Source organism: Helianthus annuus, chromosome 11, assembly GCF_002127325.2.
Source record: "Helianthus annuus cultivar XRQ/B chromosome 11, HanXRQr2.0-SUNRISE, whole genome shotgun sequence".
In the NCBI taxonomy this organism is placed as follows: Eukaryota; Viridiplantae; Streptophyta; class Magnoliopsida; order Asterales; family Asteraceae; genus Helianthus; species Helianthus annuus.
This window is the reverse complement of record NC_035443.2, coordinates 172627249-172637905: the sequence shown is the minus strand read 5'-3', so window position 1 is coordinate 172637905 and position 10657 is coordinate 172627249. Positions and strand designations below refer to the sequence as shown.

Below are 10657 nucleotides of genomic sequence, written 5' to 3'. Positions count from 1 at the left end.
ATATAATCCCAGGATTGAGTGGATTACTATAAAATTTTAGTGGGAAATAATTCTAAAATGTAAAAGGTATATTTATATTTTACTGCTGGTCAAAATTTAAAATGTGAAATCATGTGAACTAAAATTCATGATACTTATATTTTTAAACGATTATCAAAGGCAAATGGTTATATACTATTGTCATATATTTTTGACACTGTTGTCATCTTTAAAAAGTAATGTTCGGTACTTTTTAAAGATGATGAGGTATAAATTATAGTACTACTTTTGGTAAAATTGATTTGTTTTAATGCAACATTTATTTTATTTAAAAGTTTATCTCAAACACTATTAAATAATATTATGTATTGTGAGACCACCCCGTGTAACACACGGGTACTTAACGAATTTTAAAATGTTGTATTGGTTTTGACATGACCCGTTTCAACATGTAGAATTTTAAAATGTTGCAAGAATTGTATTGTTTTTGACCTGACCCGTTTCAACATGTAGAATTTTATAATGTTGCTTCTAAAGAAATGTATAAAGAAGTCTTTAACGAATTGTGGTGTATATAGGGACGTTAACCATACGAATAAAACAACTAATATGGTTTATAAGGAGATTTTCAACGAATTGTGATCGTTGTATATTCATATATTTCAATTTGTCATTCTACTCTAATATTTTTTTTTTGTGTTTTAACGTGTAAAAAGTCATAAAATTATGTCAACGGTGATAATGAAGATATTTTCTTTTACCAACGGTGATATGCGGATTAGATATTTTCTTTTGCTTTTCAAAGGAGGCAATTTCCACTGGCCGTATGTTTTACTGACGATCAATAAAAGTCAAGGCCAGTCTCTTTCAAGAGTTGGTTTGTACCTCAAACAACTGGTCTTCTCTCATGGTTAATTGTATGTTGCCTATCAAGGGTGAAAACAAGAAACGAGGTCAAAATACTCATACTTGACAACAACGGAAAAGCTACAGATAAAACAACTAATGTGGTGTATAAAGAGATTTTCAACGAATTGTGATATCTGCATATTGATTGTTAATAAAAAGATTTTACATGATCCGTTTCAAGACGTGTATATATTCATAACATTTTATGTAAACGACGATGATGAAGCGATATTATCTTTAATCAACCCGTGTAATACACGGGTCCTTAGGCTAGTATAATTATGTATAGATGTACTTTATAAGACTAGAAGGTATGGGGGCCGGCTTGGCCCGGCTTGGCCCGGCGCCGGACCCCCACACCGCCCCCTGGCCCGGCAAACATCACAACCGGCGAGCACAAGACGGGTGTGCCGCCCCAAATTTCAAACCATATAGCCGTTGAACGGCTAGTTTTTTAATAAAAAAAAAAATTCATTTTTTCCTATAAATTCAACCACTTTCAATATTATTTCCCCACTTTCAACCCAAAACACTCTCACTTTTATACCAATTTCTCCCTACTTTTATAAAAAAAAATATCCTTTTACCCACAATGGCTTCTAATCCTTGGTGGCCCTCGTCTTCGGATGACGAAGAGGAGATGTTTTTCGCAAACGCTGTTCTACGGGCGGGACAGATTTTAATCGAAGAGGAAGAGGAAGACGAAGAGGAAGAGGAAGAAATTGGTGAAAATGTTATTACCACACGAATACGCATTAACAGAGACCGCCAAGGTTTTCATTACAAAATTTCATTGTCCTTATTTTTTTTATCTCGTACTTATATATTTTATACGACAGGAGCGCACGAGAAATTGGTGAACGATTATTTTTCGGATGAGCCACTTTACAACGCCGACATTTTTAGACGCAGGTTCCGAATGAGTCGCCGCTTATTCACAAGGATTGCCAATGATTTGGCGGGGCTAGACCCGTTTTTCACGCAACGTCCGGATGCTCGAAATTATGAAGGGTTTACAACGTTACAAAAGTGTACTGCGGCCATTCGACAACTGGCGTACGGGACAGTGGCCGACGCTTTGGACGAGTACTTACAGATGTCGGCAAGAACTACGCGGGAATGTTTGTATCGGTTTTGCCATAATGTGGTGAAACTGTATAGCAAAAAATATTTGCGGAAACCAAACGCGTATGATGTTCAACAGTTGTACCAAGCGCATGAAGCAAGGCACGGGTTTCCGGGAATGCTTGGTAGCATTGATTGTATGCATTGGGGGTGGCATAATTGCCCGACTGCGTGGCGCGGCCAATATACGCGAGGTGATCACGGCTATCCAACTGTGATACTTGAAGCTGTGGCATCACAAGATTTGTGGATATGGCATTCTTTCTTTGGTCTCCCTGGTTCACTCAACGACCTTAACGTGTTATACCAATCGGCCATCTTTACCGATGTCGTTAATGGAACGGGACCGGACACAAGTTTTACAGTTTCTGGGGTTGAGTATAGACGTGGGTATTATCTTGCTGACGGGATATATCCGTCTTGGTCTACAATTGTGAAGACTATTCCGTATCCCGAGGACGAAAAACGGAAAAAATTTGCCAAGCGTCAAGAAGCTGCAAGAAAAGACATCGAACGCGCTTTTGGTGTCTTACGAAAAAAATGGGCCATCGTTGCACAACGGGCACGTGCGTTCACCCCAAAAAGGCTGCGTCTTTGTATGTACGCTTGCATTTTGCTCCATAACATGATTATTGAAGACGAAGGTCGGGCGATTTGTGAGTATGATGAGAATGCATCTTGGGGGAACACTGTCCCGGTTGATCCCCCACAACAGGATTTAAACTCGTTCTCGCTAACAAACGACTTCACGCATGCAAACCTTCAACAAGATTTGGTAGAACATATTTGGAACAACGTTAACATTGTGGAGGGTGACGGAGCCGAAGACGAAGACGAGTAGTGTGTTTGTTTTAAATTTTTAAATCTAGTCTTTTTTTTCCAAATTTTAGGTAGCGTAATTTTTTATTTTTTAGGTTATGTAATTTTTATTTTTTTTATGTAATGGATTTTATTATCTTCCTTTATGTAGTATTTTTATTTAAATGTTGAATACTATTTATAAAAAATAAAAGTTAAAGAAATAAAAATTAAACAATTAAAATGACTTAAACAATAAAAAATATGTGGTGGGGCCCCATCCTCCATCCCCCTCCATCTTCATTTTGGCTCATCCCATGCTAGCCGCCTACGTGGCGCCTATGTGGAGGCTCATCCCCGTAGGGATGAGCCAAACCATACCTTCCAGCCTAAGCTATCATCACAAACTTAGATGTGTTAAAACTCCAAGGTAAGACAAGTGGTGTCATTTTTTTATATCATTGATTCATTGTATACATAATGTAAAATCTACAATTCATCGCTAAGCAAGGGTAAGACAAGTTGAGGATTATTTTGCTCTTGTAACTAGAGATTCAATTCTAGCCTAGTTCTAAGATTGGTCTATGTTAATTCATTCCATTTCTTATATTTCATCAAAACAATCACCTTAATATCCAAACTACTATTTACAAGTTGAAATGGGACGAAAAAAAAAAAAAAAACTTAGTAGTCACTACTACAATCCCGTTTGATTCAAACCAATACAGTATTTTTGTTTCACTATAAAAATCACATAAAATAGGGTTATGTGACAACTATGTGAATCAACCGTACATAGTTGTGCGTCCTTTTGGTTAAATCATTTGATGCAAACAAAAGACATAACCATGAAAAACATCACATGGTCGTGTGTTTCTCTCTTCTTTAACATAGTAAGACACATCTATGTCATTATAGGCACATTGTCGTGTGCATCCTATACACAATTTGTTTTCCAATTCAATTCTTATGTCCCCCATTCTATTTCATTTATCAAGGCATTATGTATGTATTGTGATTTTTTTTACATATTTTAGATTGTGCATAATTAAATGACACCAACTATCAAACTACTTGCACATAAAGTCCTAATCTAATCCACACAAATGTGAGTTATTCTACATTCTTTTAGGCCTCTTTAAAATTCACAATTCTTGCAATTGACTTTGATTTTTCATTCAAATCAATTTTCATAGTGATTTTTAATCAATTTCAATCAATGATTGATATTAATACACAAAACCAAATACAAGCTCACTCTTAGCCAAAATTGGTAAAAAATAACCAATCTCACATACTTATATCCTTGATTAGGCTATATAATCAATATCAAACATGACTAACATGCTCTACCTATCATATCATATGAGATGTTTCTAAGCTACTAAAAAACACTTACATGTTCTTTCTTGAAGTTAGATTTGGTTTAAACACCAACTTAAATAGAAGTTCCTCTCTTATTATTGTAAATTAAAATAATTTTCAATATAATACAATAAAATTTTGAGATGTCTAGATTAAATCTTTTTTTAATAATTTTATCAAAATAGACAACAATAAAGCTTTAATTAAAAAAAAAACTCTTTTCGTTTGTCCAAGTAACTATCGAAGATCTTCTCACAATTGAATATAAACTACTGGTATTCCTTTGCGCTACACGACGGCCATTCGGCTGGTATTGGTTCGGTTCGAATTGTTAAGGTACCAATACTTGGTATATCAATCGAAAAAGAAAACCCCAAAATATAAATTTGTAATGTGCCCAAAAAGATATCGACACATGTTCTACATCGACTAAAAACCATATAGTGAATACTGGTACGCGTTTGGATAATACCGATGTTATCAGAGGAAAAGAAATTCTCTATCGCGAATACTACTTTGTTTAGAAATAAATAATATATAACTGCGTATGCAATTTAGAAAAAAAAAATAGCGAGGTAAAAACTTAAATATAAATATGCATTAATCAAACAAAATTATAAATAACATGAGGTTAGTGTGAAAGGAAAAAACAAATATGTTTATGGTAAAGAAGCTATTTGTTTATGGCTAAATTATAAAAGTTTTATGGTGAAGTTGTGAAAAGTAAGAAGGTTTACGTGACTAAGAAGTTGTGTTATAATATATAAATATAAAACTATGTTGAAATCTCGTGTATTGCACAAGTTGAATACATGTAAAGTTATATAGGTACTAATAGTAAACTTTATAATTGCTTCGTGCGCTTGTTTGTAAATACTTTAGATAATCAAACATCTAATGTGATACTAACCACATGCTCTTTGTAGATACGATACTCGACTTGCCTTAGCTACCTAGATTAATTGGAGTTTGATTGATCGGGTCGACACTGTCATTAGTGAATTCAGGTGAGGTCAATGGTTATGCCAATTTGATCGGGTGTAAGAGGGCGTCCTTCCTTGCCAATATCTTGGTCTAACTATTGGAGCTAATATGAATCGAATTAATCATTGGAAGACTATTCTTGATACTTTTGATAAAAGACTATCAGTGTGGAAAACATTAACTCTATCATATGGTGGCGTCTAAATTTATTTAAGTCGGTAATAAAAACGTTTCTAACTTATTTCTTTTCTTTTTTTTTTTCAATGATCCTTGCAAAATAATTGATCAAGGTTTTTCTTGGTGGGAATGAAAATAAACAAAAAAAAATGAGTTGAGTTAGTTGGAAAATAATCACATCTTCCAAAAGATGGAGGTCTTGGTTTAACTCTATTGAAGGAGGAATGTAGTAATTTGATTAGAAGTGTGAGTTTGAAGAATGAGCCGGACAGGTGGATTTGGGTACCAGATTCAGATAAAGGCCCAGGTGGATTTGGGTACCAGATTCAGATAAAGGCTTCTTGATAGCTTTCATGAAAAAATTATTGTCAGATTTAGTCATTACATCAGCTCTGTTCGTGACTCAATGGAATAATTGGGTTCCAAAAAATATCAACATTTTTATGTGGAGAGCAGAGAAAGAAAGGATCCTGACCGTACACGCGTTGATTCAAAGACACCTTACAATGGAGAATGGCTTATGCAGTTTATGTGGAGAAAGTGAGGAAACACTAGACCACTTATTGACGTCGTATCAGTTTTCTTCTAGGGTCTGGCATTGCTTGAGTACTGGTGTCCCATACCGTATATATATGCTTTTGATGTTCGAGATTTGTGTGTAGTTCATAGGAATCTCCAAATGGAAGCTCGCAAAAAGAAGGTGATTCATGGGATTGTTCTTACGGCTAGTTGGTGTACTTGGAAGGAAAGAAATAAAGCAATGTTTGAAGGCAAATGTGGCTAACGTAATGGAAGACATAAAATCTTTAGCTTATCCTTGGATAAAAAATAGGTCTCCAATTAACAATATTTTGTGAAAAGATTGGTGTGCTTTTAATTTGTAATCTCGATTATTGTAATTTTTCTAGCTTCTTTCTAGTCTTTGTTTAATAAAAGTTGCAGTTCAAAAAAAATGTAAGACTTGAATCCTCACCACTTTAATGAGAATAAACATTTCATAACACTAGTCCAAGAGACCATCTGCGGCATTTTCAAAAAATATACCCATATTATCCTTTTTTTTTAGAATCTTTTTTTAATTTATATCAATTTAAAAATAATTGGCAATGTAGTGTGTTAGAGTGTTAATGTGTCGGTGGACAAGAAGATTCATTTTTTTGAAAGGTAAATTTCATTAAACAAAAGGCCAACCCAAACCGGGCCGACACAAAGAGAACAACCACAAAACTACATATTTACAAAGGAACACCATTCCCCCCACATCATCTCTTTATGCTTAGATCTATTAACATACCAAAAAAATCCCAAAGCCTTAATCTCTCCAATAATACTTTCTATTTTAGCCGGAGTGTTAGAAAAAACCGCTTTGTTCCTAGCTCGCCAAAGGCTCCAGCAAGCAATGATTAATATACCGTGTATTGCTTCCTTTTTTCCGAAGCCCTTAAATTTATGTGAATAAGGAAAAGGTCTCTACAAGACAACGTAAAAATATCCGGAATCTTGCACCGAGAACTGATGTTGTTCCAAATTATCGAAGCTGTGCAACATGCAATAAAGATATGATCTGCAGATTCTTCATAAGAATTGCAGAATTGGCGATAAGAGTCTTCAACTTGTAAATTCCTTCTTTTAAGCGCTGCCAATGTAGGAAGCCTATCCATCTCTAATCTCCAAGCGTTGATGTTACATTTGGAAGGAACCCATCTACTCCATTCCAAAGCAAAGCAAAATCGAATTCATGCAACCGTTCGGATCTAATAAGGTGTTTCATAGTTTTGACTGAAAAAATTCCCATCCGCAGATCCGAGCCAATTCCACCTGTCACAACCTGCTGAAATCTGAACCACACTAATCAGTGAATTAAGCTGATCAAGATTGTCACACCCCAACCGATGGCGGAATCATCGGGGCGCGGCACTGAGCGAAACAGATTATTCAGAAGTTTCCATAACAACTATTTATATAATCCAGTTAAAGATACGTCCCATACCGTATCCTGTAGGATCGAATACCGACCTGTTTGAGTCGTTCAGAGAAGTTCGAATCCGAATTAAGAGGCGGAAACTAATAATTCGGTGCACTTGAAGCTGAATTCACTTTAATCTTGCTGTTGTATTGCTATTGAACTCGATTACAAACTTTTACAGCACTTCGGCAGCACTTCGTGGCTTACCGGAACAACTCACCTCTAACTATGTGACTCTCTTTGGAACCACTCTTATGACCTATTTATATACATCTGGAACCGCTTATACGTCACGTCCGTATGAGTGGTTCAACAACTTGACGTAAAAGGGGTCCAAGATCATGACATAAAAGGGGTCCTAGAAGTGTACATAAAAGCGGTCCTAGACTAGATATGACACAAAAGCGGTCCTAGATCATGTAAACATAAACAATCCTATACAAATCACTATTTCTAGGATTCCGTGTCATTTCCATTCTGTTCAGCTTCAAGACTCGATGGAAGACGTAGTCAGCAGACGTAGGTGCACTAACAAACTCCCCCTCGGATGTTGACGGAGTCTTCATCAATATCTTCATTCCAGTCTGCAATCTACAATCTTCATCAGTCGACAATTTGCCTCTGAAATATTTGTCGTTCCAAGAATCCTGGTTCTCTATCTCCATCATCAACAAACTCTTCTCTCTTGAATGTTGACTCGGTGTCTTCAGACTCCCCCTCTCACACAGCTGGGATCGTAGTCTGAAAGTCAATCTTTCACTGGTTCTGAGATCTTTAACAGGCTCCCATCAGGTTCTAGATCGAAACCTGGCTCTTTAACACCTGCACAATCTCTACCCAACCATAAGTTTCTATAAAGATAAACTTTTCAACAATTTTAGAAACTATATAGAACCAATCAGCAATAATGATTTAGCATTCAAGAACATTACTGGTTTTTATCAAAAACAACTTCATCATTTAACCCTCAAACACTCCTCAAACCAGTTCTTCAAGTTTAGCACTTTGAATTTCGAAAATCAGCATCTCAACATCAATTGTCGAAAATCTTTTTGACTTTTTTCAAAATTTATGCTAAAACATACTGAAAATCTTTTTGGATTTTCTGAATGAAAGTAAATGCGAAAAAGAAATATTTACAAACAATATTTTTGTGAGTTTGTGCAAGAGGATCATATCAGTTCTGAATCATATCACAAACACCGTTAAGCTTGATTACATATTAAGTTCTAAACAATTTACCTAGATTGTCAGTATGTTTGTCCACTTAAATTTCCAACACAAATTTCAATCGATTCGAGATACGATATTAATGTTTTAAATACTTAAACTTAATTGTGTATCACTCCACTTGAATATACTCCCGTATCCAGATCCCAAATATTCAGTCTTACAGGTGAGTATACCACAGATGATATCTGTAAAGGGGTCATGTGCGAGGGCCGTGAGAGCTTAGGTCGATACTTCCGTATACGCAGAGAGATGACGGCTTCGACTTTTGGTGGGTCCCCTTTAGAGGATCTTTTGTTACAACAGCAAAGATTACCAATTTTATTGTTTAATCAGTTTGCTGAGGGCGGCGCTTATATTTCAAAGCTTTTTGCAGAAAGTATTATTCGGGGACTAGGTCAGTATTTCCATACAACAGAAGTCCCGGAATAATACCCCAGATATCACTGAGCATAAAGACCTAGTATCTCAGAATACGGGACCTTTCAAACAAGATTTCGGGGGTTACCCATATATCCAAGAATAGTTACCCACGAATCAAGCAAGTTTGATTTAGGTTTATATCTCGTTTCAATTTACTAAATGTGCGAAAATATACTGACACATCCGCAGTAAGATTGTTTATCACATTTAAACTTTACATTTCTTTAGCATGTCGTGATAGTCCACTGATGTACTATCATTTCCTCTTTTATGCAACAAAAAAAACTCATTTTTGATTTTATCATGTTTTTGGCTTTTTCAAATTTTCTGATGTTTTTGGATTTTCTAAAAATTCTTACTCCCCCTAAAATTCAAATACATCTAAAGAAAATTGAAAACAAACTATACAGAACATGACAACTGATATCGAAACACCTCAATTCTCCATCCGTTTGGCTTAAACAATCAGAACTCCCCCTCACAACAAACTATTTTCCCATAATGATTTCAAAACACTTAAGTTTGTTTTAATCAGAATGGTTTTTCCGGAAAATAAGTTTAGTTGTTTTTATCTTTTGTAAAATGGGGTTCAAATCATCACTTTGCTTACCAAATTCTTGAATGATAATTAAATCAAGTCCAATTCAATGACCTTGATTTAACCACTTGTAATATCTACACCAATTACTACCATACAACCATTTGTAAGTTTAGCAATTCAAGCTCTTCAAACCTGTTTTTCAACCAATTACCATCTTTAGGTTGAATTCTCAAGATGCCGATTCCTACTCCTCGCTTACAAACCTGGGAGTTCCGGCAAGTCCTGTAACTTCACAAACAGATTTAGAAAGATGCCGATTCATGATCCGCAATACCATCTTGGGATCTCCGGCAAGTCAGGTTTTCATTCTTGAAAAAATATATCCACCCAAGCCTGACCTTCCTTGGGTGTAACCTCATCGTTTTCATTGTTTCTTTCAACTGACCTGTAAACCCATCCTTTGGAAGCATAAAAATCCTGAATGCTTTGGGCCTTACCACTGACCATTTTTCCAAAGATGCGTTTTACATTTCCGTTGAAAGTTTTTTCAACATCAATTTTCTTCTTGTCAGAATAAAACTGATTTGAAATGTCAACTTTTCCGATTTTAGATTTGTAATTTTTAGAACTTAGTGGCGGAAAATTCACATCGTCCACTTTCGAAACTTTCTTTCAATCTTTTTCTCAACACGTGGCTCCTCTGATTTTATGGAATCAGATTCATCACCAGACTTGTTACCTGAACCTTTTACAACCCATTTCTGATTTGTAGAGTTGTCTATTCTTTTGGAAGCACTCTTTGAACATTCTCCTTTCTCATAAGTCGAATTCTCAAAGCCTGTGAACTTCCGGGTTGACAGTTCAGTCTTCTCAACAACTTTTTCTTTCATTTTTCTTGAGACTTCTTGTTTTGGTCGAAATGTCTTTGGACAATCTTTCGCAACATGACCCACAGCTTTACACTGATAACAAGATCTCTTTTCAACCTTTTTCGGGTCTTCTTTCTTCATGCCCTCTTGCTTCTTAGCAAGGAATTCTTGATTTGTCTGATTTCTGAAAGATTTCTCCTTTTCAGCTTCTGTTGTTTTTCCTGCAACAAACATTGTTTTTGGTTTATAAAACTTTTCATTTTTATAGTTTTTCTGTGGAGCAAAACTAAG

General features: G+C 35.6%; 1 protein-coding gene across 1 annotated transcript; it reads left to right on the top strand.

Moving 5' to 3' along the window:
• Nucleotides 1-1656: 1656 nt before the first annotated feature.
• LOC110887329 (putative nuclease HARBI1) lies at nt 1657-2904 on the top strand. The gene has a single exon (XM_035980083.1). It carries the CDS (start codon nt 1808-1810, stop codon nt 2852-2854), a length of 1047 nt encoding a protein of 348 aa, XP_035835976.1. The 5' UTR covers nt 1657-1807; the 3' UTR covers nt 2855-2904.
• The last annotated feature ends 7753 nt before the right edge of the window (nt 2905-10657 follow it).

Coding starts and splice junctions, on each gene's coding strand:
- LOC110887329 (XM_035980083.1), top strand. CDS start 1,808: ATGAGTCGCCGCTTATTCACAAGGATTGCCAATGATTTGGCGGGGCTA.